Source organism: Coregonus lavaretus (genome assembly GCF_964263955.1).
Source record: "Coregonus lavaretus genome assembly, chromosome: 12".
Classification (NCBI taxonomy): domain Eukaryota; kingdom Metazoa; phylum Chordata; class Actinopteri; order Salmoniformes; family Salmonidae; genus Coregonus; species Coregonus lavaretus.
In genome coordinates this window covers 13,491,448-13,509,343 of record NC_139999.1, presented here as the reverse complement: position 1 = coordinate 13,509,343, position 17,896 = coordinate 13,491,448, and the positions used below count along the sequence as shown (strand labels likewise).

At 42.0% G+C, this 17,896-nt stretch overlaps 1 protein-coding gene across 1 annotated transcript; it reads left to right on the top strand.

The window, feature by feature from the left end:
• The first annotated feature begins 1,863 nt into the window (after positions 1 to 1,863).
• LOC311138121 (tumor necrosis factor receptor superfamily member 1B-like) lies at positions 1,864 to 4,277 on the top strand. The gene is made up of 7 exons (XM_084172786.1): positions 1,864 to 2,114; positions 2,340 to 2,453; positions 2,663 to 2,791; positions 2,880 to 2,952; positions 3,115 to 3,365; positions 3,476 to 3,589; positions 3,747 to 4,277. Exons 1-7 carry the CDS (start codon positions 2,006 to 2,008, stop codon positions 3,836 to 3,838), a joined length of 882 nt encoding a protein of 293 aa, XP_084028912.1. The 5' UTR covers positions 1,864 to 2,005; the 3' UTR covers positions 3,839 to 4,277.
• Positions 4,278 to 17,896: the final 13,619 nt, after the last annotated feature.

Below are 17,896 nucleotides of genomic sequence, written 5' to 3'. Positions count from 1 at the left end.
CCTTGGGTCAAAGAGAGAGCCAGGCGGAGCCAATTTAGCACCTTACACGTCCAAAGAGGAGTAGGATAGAAAGTAGGCTAAAAATACTAACCTAAAATGGTATTACCATTTACCTACAGCAGTAACCCTAGCCATAACCCGAACCCTAGATCCATGTCCACACCCAGGTTGAACCCTAACCCTAGCCACAACACTAATCTTGGCATAACCTTTACCCTAGCTTTATGTTAATTCCTGTCTTAACCCTTACCCTAACACCTGCAAATAGGGCTCTCCCACCTCCGATTCCCAATTTAACCCCTTGTAATTACTTTTCCAAAATCTTTGGTAATAATAATAATAACTTTCTGACATAAGCTACTCCACCTCTCCTGGGACATACTGTATATATTTTTAATTTCAGAGCCTCATCATAAAGAACATCATATCACCATGAAACAATGTTGAAATAGATGTGATCGTCTCTCCCTTGTAGTCATACCAGATAACGCTCAGTAGCATTATTTATGCGTTGTATTATCGGCACTCAAGATCTATTGCTTTGATCAGCCCATGACTTTAACACAATGAGGATAGCACAGTACTTCTGTGTGAAAAAACGTATTTGTCTCTCCATGTGTCTGTTAGATGTGGTATAGAATACTTAGAAACCCCATGCAGATAGTCATCTTGCTCAATGCCTACATCACCATGCAGTGGAATCGTCACGGAGTGTTTTGCAGAGGGTAGGAGAGGAAATTATGTAAAATAGATTTATAAAGGTGCAATGTTTCTGGTTGTTTTTCTTGCCAAAATGTCAACTATAGCACATATAATATAGAATATATAGTAATAAATTATGTATCATTAAGGCAAAATGTTGGGAAATGTCAAAAGTAAAATATAGTAAACATGATTGACATTCTATAATCCAGATGTATGTTTAAATAAGGAATATAGCCAATACAGTGTGTAACCATGCCTTAATGTATGTATGTGTATTATTTTTGAGAAATGGTCTGCCACCAATATAATGAGATAAGAGGAAGAGGTCATATGGAAAAGTTCACATAGCCTTTTTGGAGAAAAACAACATGTGACATCTAGACGTTGAAAGATAAGGGTGGCGTGGCCATGAAAGAAGTTAATCAATTACCCTAAGGGTAGTAACTGTGTATGCTATGTAAGGATGACTATGCACTTGTATTTGTATAAAAGGAGATCTTTGAGCCAAGGAGAGCGAGTTGTTGCTCCATGGAGCAAAGCTCAGGCTTTGTTATGCAATAAAGTCTAAATTCTTGAATTCACAGGCTCCGGTGTCTTGAGAGATATTTTTGAGTTAATTGTCTCTTAGTCAAATATTTCCACGACAAATAGTGAACAACCATGAGTCATCACAAAACAATATATGAGATCCCTTTAAGTGGGCCTAATGAGAAGTTAACATAGTAGGAGGAGGTGATGTACTATGCAAGAACAATAAAATAATGTATTATCTGCAAAATCAATATATTATGTTGTCGGTAAAACACAATACATTCTATTTCAACATCTCAACTAATCTTGAATCTTGAACGCTTTACACATTAAGCCTATGAGAAGGTGGGAGTTACTCTGGGGTTTAGTACACATGGCATGAAGTACCTATTGTACCTCTCAGAAACATAAAGGAAAACAGCATTAATATGAGTGGAAGTGATCAGTTTATTTGGGTGTTACATGAAGGAGATATAATAAACCTTGAATGAGAGGGATGAGGGATTTTCAGTTGAGAATTACATATTTTTTTTTTACCACTATAGGGGCGGGGATAACTAAAGAGTGCACAGGAAATCATATGATTCATCGCAGTATGTAAACGTGCACATGGTACAGCTGAATAGCACCACATCAAATATATATGTCACCTAAACTGTAGATCGTATATAAGTGAGGTTTCAACACCCCAGTGGTTTTCATACAGTCTTACATCCCCCCTCTACAGGTTCACAGACAACAGTGCTCTTTTTTTTATAGGGAAAGTGATATGATTATCCTGTCTATCATATCATATCTGTGGGTGCTCATCTTTTTATGTATTTTCATTTGTAATGGATTTTTAAATGCAGTGGAGGCAGCTTCGGAATGCAAAAAAGGTAAAGTATGAGTTTTAGATTTTTAGGTGCTATTGTGTAGCTTCTCTATGTTTTGCTGGGAATTATACTCTACTGTGCATTGAATGTAGATGTATCTTGAATACTTTTTTCTTTACTGTTGATACTATTAAAGTTACTTCTCATGTGTTGATACTTATAATTAAATAATGACTCTGATGAGAACAATTACAGTACAAGGACAATAATGTGAATGATATTATCAAGGTGAGATGATAAGCAGAGGGAATGGAAGACTGTGTGAACCATGCCCTGAAAATCACTACCAGGCAGTACCAAATCGCTCTCAGAATTGTGTAATCTGCACCTCCTGCCTTAACAGTAAGTTATAATCATGTAGTAAGAAGTTATAATCAGTATTAATACATTCTGTAAAGAAATGACCTGTTGACAAAATAGAATATCTGTATAATGATCCCACACCAAATCTTGAGTTGAATCCAAATAGCATAAAATATGCCAGTGTAACCCACAGACAATTTATTTGTTTGTTTGTATCAATAAACTATAATATCTTTGTTTGTATTCAGACAGTGAATTGATATCAGAGTGCACAAAGACTTCCGATACTATATGTCAGTGTCGTACAGGATTCATTAGAAGAAACGATCAGTCTTCGATATGCAAGTGTGCCAAGGGGTCTGGGCTGGATCCATCAGGTAAAGTTTGAGTATGCAATACTGATGATTTTTAATGGATTTGATTAGTAAATGTAAATAACTGGCATTATATCATTTCTTGCCTCAGGATTCAAATGCAGTGAATGTCAGGCTGGATTCTTTACCACCAAAATCGACTCTAAATGTGTGAACTGGCGAGAGTATGTAAATAAACTAACTAGCATTTGTCCAATTTTTGCTATTTGCTGAAGTATCAAGCAATCTCCTTACATTTACAATATAATGTTGGACTTTTTGTCATCCGCTGGAAAAGCATTTTAACGGCACTCTGACTCATGGCTGTGTATCTGCCTGTGTCTTAGGTGTAAGAGTGGAGTGAGGATTCCGGGCAATTCGACATCAGATGTGATCTGTAATGATAATTCAGAGACAGAGGGGAAGACCCTCCCCTCCACACACACCACTTTCCCATCTGGCTCCATCCAGACCTTTTCTAAGTCATTGATCCAGAGCCAAGGGTCATCCCCTCATCCTAATGTGCCCACCTTTGCACCAGCCCCCACTATCAAGGTGACCAAAGGTCCCAAGTTCTCAACGGCAGACTTTGGCCAAGGTAAATGGTGTTCTTGACTCTCGTCCATGACATACATTAATGTAAAACTTTGTATTACAGTTGATCATTGTATAGCATTATATGAATAATGCCTTATTTCTGTCTTCCAGTAATGACACTCTTTGGAACTGTCCTGCTGCTTACTTTTCTACTTACCGCTGTGACCTACAAACTGGTCATCATTCCTTGCATCAAGAACCACAAGAAGCCGGCTGTCAGAACATGTATGTGCAACTGTTAGGGAAACTAGAAGTCACAATCGTTATGAGAAGTGTTACGTTAGTTTCTTTAGCTATTATGTGTGTTGTAGTTATTTGAGCTTGAAGGACTCTTGAATCTGGAATGTCATCTGTGTATTCTGATTCTATTGTTCTACCCCAGCTCAGGACTCAATGTGCCGGAGGCCAGTTGAAGAAAGTGGGGACAGCAGTCTCTCTTCCCTGGTAAAACCACCAAGCTTGGGGGAGCCATGATAGAGATACCTGGCTATCTGTCTGTCAAACTATTCCTATTGTCAAAATGTTGCTATTATTCTCAATGCCACTCAGAATACATTTCTTTAAAACCAGAAAAAACTTTAAACAGTGTTTGAAGATTCTAAAATATGGTCAATATTTGATTCCCATGTATTCTGTTATTATGGAAAAGCATTTTAGACATTACTTTGTTTTCAATCTATTTGTCAACAATATAATTGTTCTCTGCTGCGCTGGGGGATCTAGATATTATGTTATTTTCACAAATGGCCTTCTGACAAAATAATGATAAATACTACTTCCTGTTCCTTCAGGTGTCTGTTTAGATTTACAGGGGAGATTATGTGAAAACAATGCTGTGGTGGCAAAATGTGTATTGTGTTAAATGTTGTAGTTGTTTATGTCTTTGCAAATAAACCTTTTCACATTTTACATGATCCTAATGGCAATATGCATATTCTTAGAAGTTGAGACATTTACATGAACTAAGACCCAGCAAGAACAGGATGTCCAGAGAGAAGAATGAATACATTACAGACACTGACACTGAGTAGGGGCTTCCCCCTGTGGATAGGCTTTAGGTCTGTTACTTATTTTCAATGAGAGAGATACTTCCACCCAGTCTGTATGATTTCCGCTCACGGTTTCAATCGAAACCATCAAGACAAAGATAGAGGCTGCCATCGTGAGCGACATCTTATGTTGTTGATCACTTTTCATGTTCTGATATTTCAGCTCAAAATTTCCCCTAACGTTTAGGTGGAAACAAAAGGTTCCACAATTGTTTTTCTCACAAAATCATCACTTTTCACATATCTCAGCAATGTTCATTACTGTGGTTGTAGTAGAAATGTAGTTTTACAAAATAAAGGGATATTGTGCGCATAATAGGATGGAAAATGAGTGATAGGTGATCAAAAACATTTCAATCTACATCAGCCCCTAATAAGACTGATTTGGGCTTGAGGTTACTGAAAAAATAACATGTTAGCCTTAACCATTTTTCTAAATGCATTCAGCATCAGGGTCAGTTACAGATGGGTGACCGCTATGTACCATGACTAGTTTTAGGTTTATCACAGTAGGTGCCAAGGATATATGATGATGAATCATGAATCTTGATGAATGATATGGAGTCAGGATCTTGATTTAAAGCCTCATCTAATAGATGGAACATTTTTAACAGCACAGGATCCCATCACTGGACTGGACCTGTTGTGATCTCACCAAAGGACTGATGCCCCCTGGTGGCCTGCACCTTCCAGTAGCTGTTAGAGTTTCACCCATAGAATTAGGAATTAGAATTAGAACACTGATGATGGCTCTGTTTCTGTGTGTGCTTCTATCAAAAACTAATCTTACAGAAATGTGTCAAAATTCATAATCACTTTAACAAGCCAAAATGGTAGAAACATTAGCAACTTGACAAAGGCTAATGTGGTTACAATGTCGCATTACTGGCTTCATAAAAATCTCCCTTGTGAGCAGCAAACAGGGACCAGACATACACTACCGGTCAAAAGTTTTAGGACACCTACTTATTCAATGGTTTTTGTTTATTTTTACTATTTTCTACATTGTAGAATATTAGTGAAGACATCAAAACTATGAAATAACACACATGGAATCATGTAGTAACCAAAAAACTGTTAAACAATTTGTTTTTGATTTGAGATTCTTCAAATAGCCACCCTTTGCCTTGAAGACAGCTTTGCACACTCTTGGCATTCTCTCAACCAGCTTCACCTGGAATACTTTTCCAACAGTCTTGAAGGAGTTCCCACATATGCTGAGCACTTGTTGGCTGCTTTTCCTTCAGTCTGCGGTCCGACTCATCCCAAACCATCTCAATTTGGTTGAGGTCGGGGGATTGTGGAGGCCAGGTCATCTGATGCAGCACTCCATCCCTCTCCTTCTTGGTAAAACAGCCCTTACACAGCCTGGAGGTGTGTTGGGTCATTGTCCTGTTGAAAAACAAATGATAGTCCCACTAAGCCCAACTAGATGGGATGGCGTATCGCTGCAGAATGCTGTGGTAGCCATGCTGTTTAAGTGTGCCTTGAATTCTAAATAAATCACAGTGTCACCAGCAAAGCACCATAACACCTCCTCCTCCATACTTTACGGTGGGAAATACACATGCGGAGATCATCCGTTCACACACACCGCGTCTCACAAAGACACAGCGGTTGGAAACAAAAATCTCAAATTTGGACTCCAGACCAAAGGACAGATTTCCACCGGTCTAATGTCCATTGCTCGTGTTTCTTGGCCAAAGCAAATCTCTTCTTCTTATTGGTGTCCTTTAGTAGTGGTTTGTTTGCAGCAATTCGACCATGAAGGCCTGATTCACGCAGTCTCCTTTGAACAGTTGATGTTGAGATGTGTCTGTTACTTGAACTCTGTGAAGCATTTATTTGGGCTGCAATTTCTGAGGATGGTAACTTTAATTAACTTATCCTCTGCAGCAGAGGTAACTCTGGGTCTTCCATTCCTGTGGTGGTTCTCATGAGAGCCAGTTTCATCATAGCGCTTGATGGTTTTTGCGACTGCACTTGAAGAAACTTTCAAAATTCTTGAAATGGTCCATATTGACTGACCTTCATGTCTTAAAGTAATGATGGACTGTTGTTTCTCTTTGCTTATTTGAGCTGTTCTTGCCATAATATGGACTTGGTCTTTTACCAAATAGGGCTATCTTATGTATACCCCCCCTACCTTGTCACAACACAACTGATTGGCTCAAACGCATTAAGAAGGAAAGAAATTCCACAAACTTTTAAGAAGGCACACCTGTTAATTGAAATGCATTCCAGGTGACTACCTCATGAAGCTGGTTGAGAGAATGCCAAGAGTGTGCAAAGCTATCATCAAGGCAAAGGGTGGCTATTTGAAGAATCTCAAAAATAAAATATATTTTGATTTGTTTAACCCTTTTTTGGTTACTATATGGTTCCATATGTGTTATTTCATAGTTTTGATGTCTTCACTATTATTCTACAATGTAGAAAATAGTAACAATAAAGAAAAACCCTTGAATGAGTAGGTGTTCTAAAACCTTTGACCAGTAGTGTATGTTGTTTGTGTCACTTCTGTAAAAAGCTCTTGTAAGTCATTCCATTTTGATCAGCATATTCAACCTGTTGTACTTGCAAGGCTATACCTGAGCTTGTAAAAATACAGGGGCGCAACTTTGGTTTTAGAAGTGGGGGGGACATCCTTTTTTAATATACACTGCTCAAAAAAATTAAGGGAACACTTAAACAACACATCCTGAATGAATGAAATAATCTTATTAAATACTTTTTTCTTTACATAGTTGAATGTGCTGACAGCAAAATCACACAAAAATTATCAATGGAAATCAAATTTATCAACCCATGGAGGTCTGGATTTGGAGTCACCCTCAAAATTAAAGTGGAAAACCACACTACAGGCTGATCCAACTTTGATGTAATGTCCTTAAAACAAGTCAAAATGAGGCTCAGTAGTGTGTGTGGCCTCCACGTGCCTGTATGACCTCCCTACAACGCCTGGGCATGCTCCTGATGAGGTGGCGGATGGTCTCCTGAGGGATCTCCTCCCAGACCTGGACTAAAGCATCCACCAACTCCTGGACAGTCTGTGGTGCAACGTGGCGTTGGTGGATGGAGCGAGACATGATGTCCCAGATGTGCTCAATTGGATTCAGGTCTGGGGAACGGGCGGGCCAGTCCATAGCATCAATGCCTTCCTCTTGCAGGAACTGCTGACACACTCCAGCCACATGAGGTCTAGCATTGTCTTGCATTAGGAGGAACCCAGGGCCAACCGCACCAGCATATGGTCTCACAAGGGGTCTGAGGATCTCATCTCGGTACCTAATGGCAGTCAGGCTACCTCTGGCGAGCACATGGAGGGCTGTGCGGCCCCCAAAATAAATGCCACCCCACACCATGACTGACCCACAGCCAAACCGGTCATGCTGGAGGATGTTGCAGGCAGCAGAACGTTCTCCATGGCATCTCCAGACTCTGTCACGTCTGTCACATGTGCTCAGTGTGAACCTGCTTTCATCTGTGAAGAGCACAGGGCGCCAGTGGCGAATTTGCCAATCTTGGTGTTCTCTGGCAAATGCCAAACGTCCTGCACGGTGTTGGGCTGTAAGCACAACCCCCACCTGTGGACGTCGGGCCCTCATACCACCCTCATGGAGTCTGTTTCTGACCGTTTGAGCAGACACATGCACATTTGTGGCCTGCTGGAGGTTATTTTGCAGGGCTCTGGCAGTGCTCCTCCTGCTCCTCCTTGCACAAAGGCGGAGGTAGCGGTCCTGCTGCTGGGTTGTTGCCCTCCTACGGCCTCCTCCACGTCTCCTGATGTACTGGCCTGTCTCCTGGTAGCGCCTCCATGCTCTGGACACTACGCTGACAGACACAGCAAACCTTCTTGCCACAGCTCGCATTGATGTGCCATCCTGGATGAGCTGCACTACCTGAGCCACTTGTGTGGGTTGTAGACTCCGTCTCATGCTACCACTAGAGTGAAAGCACCGCCAGCATTCAAAAGTGACCAAAACATCAGCCAGGAAGCATAGGAACTGAGAAGTGGTCTGTGGTCACCACCTGCAGAACCATTCCTTTATTGGGGGTGTCTTGCTAATTGCCTATAATTTCCACCTGTTGTCTATTCCATTTGCACAACAGCATGTGAAATGTATTGTCAATCAGTGTTGCTTCCTAAGTGGACAGTTTGATTTCACAGAAGTGTGATTGACTTGGAGTTACATTGTGTTGTTTAAGTGTTCCCTTTATTTTTTTGAGCAGTGTATATTTTTATAAACACTCCAAACAGCCTACCCAACCGCTCGGAGGCGTCCACGTGGTTCTAAAGTGCACTGTTGCCTTGTTTTGTATCACATTCCAATGATAAAACTGGGGGTGGGGGGGGGGGGGGGGGGGGCAAAAATGCAATTTCAGAATGTGTGGTTGGGGGGACGGACATGTCCCCCGCCGTCCCCAGTGAAAGTTGTGCCCCTGTAAAAATATACCAGTATGTGTAAAAATATACCTGAGCACATCAAAGGTTAATTAAACCAGTCGGTTTAGGTGGGTCTCCACCACTAAAGGGTAGAGTTGAACAGATTACATGTGATCCTAGCTGTAGGCAGCAATGAGTGGTGTGTGCCATGGCTCTGTCGACTGAGAGGAGGCCTCAATAAGGGGAATTACAGCTGTGTATGTAGCCTACGATAGTATAGTGACATTTAGGGCCCCACACAACCACCTACCTCGTGTTCTCTGTGGTCCTGATCTGCAGCTGACGCCACTGTGAAGAGGCGATGTGACAGTTGTGACGTGTTCCTGTGGCTCATAACTGACACAGTCAACGTAGGTGCTCTCCTCGCTCTCTCTCTCGCTCTCCTCTCTCTAGGTGGGTTAGGAATGAAAGAGTAACAGAGACGAGAAAGGAGGATGTGTAGAAAAGTTTAGAAGGTGTGTGTGTTTTCGTAAACGTGATTGCCTCTGTGACAGTGTTTGAGGAAGTGTTACCCACAGGCGTTAAGGTTGTTGTGGGGTATAACATCAACTAGCTCACAGGGTATGCATGAACATCTGACTCAGCCTGAGAATGGTCTTTGCCATCAGAACATATTATATCATGTATACTGGTACACACTTGGATATCACATAAGCTGTATTACTGGTGTAAATCTCTTGCACTTCAAATAATAGTTTAAAGGAAGTTTTATTTAGAAGCACAGGTGACAATCAAATCAAATTTGTTGTATAACATAACCGTTCAGGGAGGCGTGAATGATGCATGTTGGTCACCAGTCTCACTGGAGCTTGCTCTCTACTTCCCTGCAATGACCACCATGGTAATAAAACTTCTAAATTTTCGGTCTTCAGTTTCAAGGCCTGTGACCAAGGACATGAGCTGGCCGCAGTACGACTGTTTGATGTAACATTCACAGACCTGTCTCATGATTCTAGATCTAAATGTGAACTATAACTACAAGTCTCATCCCTCACATGAAAATCCCGGACCCAATGCCCTCACCCCATCGCTGTTTCCAATCAGTGTTCCCAATTATTGTGCTGTGGCTTGGAAATGGGTGAAGAGATGTATGTGTAGTTTGTGTACAGTATGGATTTTATATTGGAAAGTAGCATTTTGTCACAATCTGATGAAAACCTAGTAACTCAATGTTTGCCTTCTTTTTTTTCTTCTTTTATTTTTTAGGACCAAGAACATATATTTAAAATAGCTTCTAAAGTTTCAAAACTGTATGTTCGTTAAAGAGATTCTCCTGTACTTTTGTATACTTTTTAGCCAGTAGTTCTGAAAGTAGCGCTCACAAGCAAAAAGGGTCCCCGAAAATTGCATACTATGTCACATACTGTATGAGCAGATATGTGCACTACGTCATTGCTCTCTCTCTCTCTCTCTCTCTCTCGTGCTCTCTCTGCTGTGTCCACTAAGCCGTTGGGCCCGCACCGCAATGTCATTGGATAACGCTCGGCAGGCCTCTTCCTAGCTGTCACTCAAATGCGAGGGGCTGAAGATCATTGGCTAGAACTTGAATTGCTAGGGGGTTGACCCACGTGGGGGGAAATGTAGGGAAAATGTCGCGGCACAGCTTCAAGAAAACAGTCGCTTTTAAACTAGGGATTTCGTGGCTAATTGAGGTAAAACAGTTACTCTGCTCATAGATTATGCATGTATTAACTACACATTGACACATTAATTATTATTTTTTATTACTCTACCGTCCTTGACATTTCCTAAATAAGTCTATATAACACACTGCTGTTGTTAGAGGGCATGATATTTTTTGAATGGTTTTCTCCCTTTGCCCCTCCTTCTCCCGACAGTAGGGCCTGCTTCGCTCCTTCTCCCGACAGTGGGGCCTGCTCCGCTCCTTCTCCCGACAGTAGGGCCTGCTCCGCTCCTTCTCTCGACAGTAGGGCCTGCTCCGCTCCTTCTCTCGACAGTAGGGCCTGCTCCGCTCCTTCTCTCGACAGTAGGGCCTGCTCCGCTCCTTCTCTCGACAGTAGGGCCTGCTCCGCTCCTTCTCTCGACAGTGGGGCCTGCTCCGCTCCTTCTCCCAAAAGTAGGGCCTGCTCTGCTCCTTCTCCCGACAGTAGGGCCTGCTCTGCTCCTTCTCTCGACAGTGGGGCCTGCTCCGCTCCTTCTCCCGACAGTAGGGCCTGCTCCGCTCCTTCTCTCGACAGTAGGGCCTGCTCCGCTCCTTCTCCCGACAGTAGGGCCTGCTCCGCTCCTTCTCTCGACAGTAGGGCCTGCTCCGCTCCTTCTCCCAACCGTGGATGTTGTCGTGCCCAGTTGAAAATCACCCCGATAATTGACTCGAAACTGAATCTAAACTATAACCAAACTAATTTCGCATTCAGACCCCTTGACTTTTTCCACATTTTGTTACGTTACAGCCTTAAAATTAAAAACAGAAATAGCTTATTTACATAAGTATTCAGACCCTTTGCTACGCATCACACCCTGATCTGTTTCACCTGTATTGTGCTTGTCTCCTCCTCCCACCAGGTGTCTCCCATTTTCCCCATTATCCTCTGTGTATTTATACCTGCGTTTCCTGTTTGTCTGTTGCCAGTTCGTCGTCTTGCCAAGTCTTGCCAGTGTGTTTTCCCGTTTTCCAGTCTCTCTAGTTTCTGTTTTCTAGTCCTCCCGGTTCTGACCATTCTGCCTGCCCTGACCCTGCCTGCCGTTCTGTCCCTTATTCATGCTGCCTTGGACTACGGACCTCTGCCTGCCCTTGACCTGCCGTTTGTCTGCCTCCGGTCTTGTAATAAACATCTGAGATTCGAACGGTCTGCCTCCTATGTCTCCATCTGGGTCTCATCCTGAGTCCTGTTGCTATGAGACTCGAAATTGAGCTCAGGTGCATTCTGTTTCCATTGATCATCCTTGAGATGTTTCTACAACTTGATTGGAGTCCACCTGTGGTAAATTCAATTGATTGGACATGATTTGGAAAGGCACACACCTGTCTATATAAGGTCCCACAGTTGACAGTGCATATCAGAGCAAAAACCAAGCCATGAGGTCGAAGGAATTGTCCGTAGAGCTCCGAGACAGGATTGTGTCGTGGCACAGAACTGGGGAAGGGTACCAAGAAATGTCTGCAGCATTGCAGGTCCCCAAGAACACAGTGGCCTCCATCATTCTTAAATGGAAGAAGTTTGGAACCACCAAGACTCTTCCTAGAGCTGGCCGCCCGGCCAAACTGAACAATCGGGGGAAAAGCGCCTTGGTCAGGGTGGTGACCAAGAACCTGATGGTCACTCTGACAGAGCTCCAGAGTACCTCTGTGGAGATGGGAGAATGTTCCAGAAGGACAACCATCTCTGCAGCACTCCACCAATCAGGCCTTTATGGTTGAGTGGCCAGACGGAAGCCACTCCTCAGTAAAAGGCACATGACAGCCCGTTTGGAGTTTGCCAAAAGGTGCCTAAAGGACTCTCAGACCATGAGAAACAAGATCTTATTGTCTGATGAAACCAAGATTGAAGTCTTTGGCCTGAATGCGAAGCATCAAGTTTGGAGGATACCTGGTACCATCCCTACGGTGAAGCATGGTGGTGGCAGCATCATGCTGTAGGGATATTTTTCAGCGGCAGGGACTGGGAGGCTAGTCAGGATCGAGGGAAAGATGAACGGAGCAAAGTACAGAGAGATCCTTGATGAAAACCTGCTCCAGAGTGCTCAGGACCACAGACTGGGGCGAAGGTTGACCTTCCAACAGGACAACGACCCTAAGCACACAGCCAAGACAACGCAGGAGTGGCTTCGGGACAGAGAGATCGGGGGAGAATGTCCTTGTGTGGTCCAGCTAGAGCCCAGACTTGAACCCGATCGAACATCTCTGGAGAGACCTGAAAATAGCTACCCATCCAATCTGACAGAGCTTGAGAGGATCTGCAGAGAATAATGGGAGAAACTCCCCAAATACAGGTGTGCCAAGCTTGTAGAGTCATACGCAAGAAGACTCGAGGCTGTAATTGCTGTCAAATGTGCTTCAACAAAGTACTGAGTAAAGGGGGGGGGGGGGTATGGGGGAATGAATCATGACATTTCTGATGATTATTAATCTAATTATGAGCCTCAGCCTAAACCTACACCTCCGAGGCCTAAGCACAAAAAAAGCCAGAATGGTGCGCGCTGAGCAGGTGCCCGCGCCACCACCAAATTAAACAGTGAGACAGGAGAGAGGAAGGGACGGCACTATTTGAATAGAACAAGCTGGTGACAATGCTACGGGCCGATTATCAGCACAAAATGTTATCACTGAGAGAGCAAACCCTACATCTCAAGCAATAACCAACATCAGCAACGCACTCAACAGTTTTCGTTATTTATGTGACATATTGTTGTAACACATTTGTCCATGTCAGGGACTGTGGCTGAGGCGCACAAGGAGCAAGGACACACTGCTTGGGATCTGTCTGTTGATGAGCAGGAAGCGTTCATTTCAATCCTGTATGTCCATGGAGCATTCGGTGGAAAGAGTGTGCATATAGAGAGCTTCTGGTCAGACATTTATGGATACCTTTCTTTGGAGAAACCATGTCACGGGATCTCTTCAGAGAGATCATGGGTTACCTCCGTTTTGATTACAAAGAAACGAGAACGCGAAGCCTGAAAACAAATTTAACATTGGTATCCAACGTATAAATAATTGACCATTTTTTACTGCTGTCATATTGACACCTATATTCATTATAATGCCTTTATTGCTTTTGTGCTGATTTTCACTATTTATCAAGCACACCTGGCGCTTATAATGATGTTTAGGCTACTGATGTTTTTATCATTTGATCACGTGTCTTGCTGACCGTGTGCCTTGGTGGCTGCATACCTGCCAACTTTTCAAAAAACCTTGGAGTGAGATTTTGTCCTGGGTCCGCCTGGGTCCTGCAGTCAGTGAAAAGCAATTGCACTGCCTGCGTCTCAGAACTGCGGCCGCCTTGATCTCATGAGGTTATCGTTGCCCACGTGTACATGACGTCAGAGAAAGTCGGGATCAAGTCGGACACAAATCTAACCTGTATGCATTGGGCGGTGATATCGGAGGGGGGCTCCCATTTGAAGCAGGGCTCCAGATTGGCCATCTTTATGGTCATTATTGAGGACAGGGTGCCATCCAATGCTAGGCTGGTTCTTCTCTTGGTTTTGTTCCACAACTGAAAACACCCTCTTAGCATCTGAGTTTGCATGGGGCAACACCAGGACAAGCTTGGCGACGGCAGCAAGCCTCTCGAATTCTTTGGCTCCTGTCACCTATGGAAAATGCACCAAAACACAATGGAAAAACATACCTTGATTTTTGATTGATTAATACTGTAAGTATACTGTAGGTTGATCCATTAACAAAGTTCAGATAAAAACATGCATAATTTGCAATATGCATGACACATATATGCATGCAACAATTTTAAGCAACAGATGTAGCCAAGCCACACCTGTCAAAAGGAAAGACAAAAAAGGAAAAAAATTTTACCTTATGATTCCAGGTTGCCATTTCAGCCCAGAAGCTTTCCATTTCAGTTTCGTCCTGCAGGGATATCATTGGCATGGTCTGATAATTTAGAAACTCCTCACCCAGAAGGTCATGCTCCTCTGGCCCATGGTATGGGAGGAGATGGGGAAACCTATTTATGAAAGTTGTTACATTTTAGGTATATAGTCATCAACCAGCAGCAGTTCATACACATCTTTGAGGAGAAGCCACATAAGAATATCTCATGTGCAGTTTAGGAGTGAACACACCTCATCATAAAACACAGGGTATTTTAGCTAAGATGATAGACAATAATTAGTGAAAAAAAACTAACCTTTCAACAAAGTACAGGACATCTTCGATGTCACTTTCAGCCTGTGGTATCTTTATAACGATGCTAATTATGCTGTGAGGACAAGAAATCCGCTGACACTGTCCTTGATTATAATAGTTTATTATACCAAAGATTTCAGCTTAAATTTACAGACTCCTGCAGACATCTGGAGAACAACTGACCCAATCTCTAATATGTTGTTCCTTCTCGTCTTTTGTTTCAACCATGGTATTTATAATCTGTAACATGATATGGGTGGTTTCCCCATAAACCAATCCCAGGCCTCCACATAACAGACTTCCTCTAACACACCATTTGCAAACATCAGCAAAGTCATAAACTGTTTAGACACTACATATTTCCCCCCTTCGAGACTAATTAAGTCTCGAAAACAAAAAGAATAGGATTATGACAAATAACAATTTCTCTTATTGAGTAACTTTAGCAATAAACCAAAATGTATGGAGAGTAAACACATTTTTCTATGGAGTGTAAATAAATGTCTATGAAATATGAACAAATCTTTATGGAGTGTGAGAGCGAAAAACCTGTCTGGCAGCTTTCTTTCCAAATATCCATCAATCAATCAAGACAGTAAAATTCTCTCACGGCCCCTCTGCCACAGGCGACCACCTAAGTACTCCAGATCAATTCATAAATCTTTATCAATGCATTTTAAACTATGATGCAATTGAATACACATGAAAGCCTCAGAAAACAAAATACAATCAAAAAATGTCCACATTCAGGCTGGTCGACCCATCGGACCCTCCTGTGGATTCTCACTGTCCCTGCCTAGACCCAATATCCCTAAGCATCCACGAAATAAACAAAAACATCTGAGATCCCCACATGTACCCAACAACAGAAACCATCATTCTTCAAAAATTAATACAGAAAGAATATGACACAAATTATGTATTACACATGCAAATATGTCTATATATCATTGCAGACACTGGAATGTAGTCCACTACACTGCATCTCCTCAGCAGTGTCGACTTTCAATGAAATGTCGATGATGGAATCTGAACATTTCCACACCTTCCTTGTTCCACTTCCTCCAGTCCATTCATATTGTCCATGTTTGAGTATTTGAATCCCCTCTACACATTCCCCCATATGCTTCTGGAAGAAAATAAAACACCAACCAGTATCTTTTGCAAAACAACACATGCAAATTAAAACATCAATATCAACAATAATATAAAAATGATATATAAAATGAATCACATTCCATTTCCCCCCTTTGATTCACAAGAAAATACTAAATATCACAATAATATGTAAAGCCATGTGAAAAATTATCGGATATTCAAAATGGATATCTATCCATCAATACTCCATCCAGTCCCACTTGTTCATCTCCATCTAGATCAGTAACAGTTAACAACGGCATCTGAGTGTTTTCTCCAGGCATCACAACTCCAACCCATCTCAATATCATAGCCTTCGCAAAAGTACAAAAGCAAAACATCACACACAGCGCTATAAGAGCTGCTACTAAAATCTGAACTATCACTGCTCCCACTGGACCTAACTGATCTTGCAACCAAGCCTTCGCTGACCATCCAGCTCCTTCAGATCTACCAAACGCATCCCTTATATTCTTCAATGCATCTATAACACCAGTGATATTATCGGAACTATCAGGGATCAAAGTATAGCAATCATCCCCCCGTCAAGTTCATAGCCAAACATAAGCCACCTTGTTTTGCTAAAATATAGTCAAGAGCCATGTCATGTTTCAACAGCGTCAGTCTGTGACTTCTTTCAGTATTTGACAGAAGGTTAAACCCTCTTATCGTTTCATTTGCAAAACCCTGCAAAGTATAGGTAATATTATCAATGTGATCTGCCAAAAATTTTACACCATACCATGGAAAAAGTCCAAGTCCCCACTTCTCTCCTAGACTTATCCTCCAATGGTAGGCTTCCAGACTATGAAATTCGCCATGTCCCTTTTCACCCTATTTCCAAACCTAGAATCAGATTTATCTGTGTCTGGTGCTTCCCCTCTTTTAATGGTAAAAACCTCATATGGAAGCTTCAACGTCGACATGTAACAACATCCTGTCCATCCATAGGGTAAGAATATAGATGCTTTACCACCACAAACCCACCAAATATCTCTAAAATTCCCAATAGTCACATTACCAGGCAAAAGCTGATCTTTCACCATCAAAGTCCTGCTCTTCTTACTAACTGGAACATAAAAAGTTACATTATATTTCTCATTACTAACCTTATGTTCATGCTTACCCAAAGTCATCATATAATCATCACAATCTGATATTCACACAAACATACCCTTTCCATCATATGTTTTATTTGAACAAAAACAGCTTTTAGCCCTCACAGGTTTCACCTCCAATGCTTCAGGAATCGCTGTTAACTGATTTTCCTTCCGATCTAACAAATTCACATAGGGTAATTCATTTAACCAAGAACACTTAAACCTAGGCCTAAACAAATGCTTCGACAATGACATTATTATATCTGTTAATGATTGTTGCTGATACAACAGCCAGCATAAGATTGACACGTACTTGATAGAGGTTGAGCCACCGTCTCTAAGATTGAACCACATGTGCCTGGTGCTGGAATTCTCAACAGACATGGACCCTCAAGATTCCTCACTGATCTTACAGAATGAGTTAACTGCTGGAACCATAGATTCCTACCTGCCCATCCATCTTTAATTTGCAAAACAGAAGAATCAAATCCATATGCCTTCCATTTAGTTTCTCTCTTCCCTAACGAGCGGTATTGATCAGATATATCTTCTTGTCTTCCATCAAAATCAAAGAACTCATCCTGTACCTCCAGGATAGTATTCTGCACTATTTCAGATGAATCTACATCATTCTCTACTACCATCTGCTCTCCTATTTCAACACTATCCTTACTACCATTCACAGCACTCTCCATCCGTATCATAAACTTCTGAGTCACTCTTACTACATCCTTTAGTTTCAGAAAAGTTGTTGTTGGTGTCTGTGTCACATTTCCTAAATTTGTTATTGCCGTCGTAACATTAATCTCTTGCAAAGTTACTGTTAAAATAGTTGCTTTAGTTGATGTATTAACACTCTTAATTATTTCCAGTGGGAAAGTGACAGATGTCCTCTGTGTATTATTTACTGTTGGAGTGGCTACTGTAATATACTGCTCCTGAACTCCTTTGGTGACTGTGGAAACTTCA

What these genes read in the sequence shown, in the direction of transcription:
- LOC311138121 (XM_084172786.1), top strand. Translation starts at nt 2,006, where the DNA reads ATGATTATCCTGTCTATCATATCATATCTGTGGGTGCTCATCTTTTTA. An exon ending in GTCTGGGCTGGATCCATCAG is followed by an intron (nt 2,792 to 2,879) that starts GTAAAGTTTGAG and finishes TTCTTGCCTCAG; the next exon opens with GATTCAAATGCAGTGAATGT. An exon ending in AACGGCAGACTTTGGCCAAG is followed by an intron (nt 3,366 to 3,475) that starts GTAAATGGTGTT and finishes TCTGTCTTCCAG; the next exon opens with TAATGACACTCTTTGGAACT.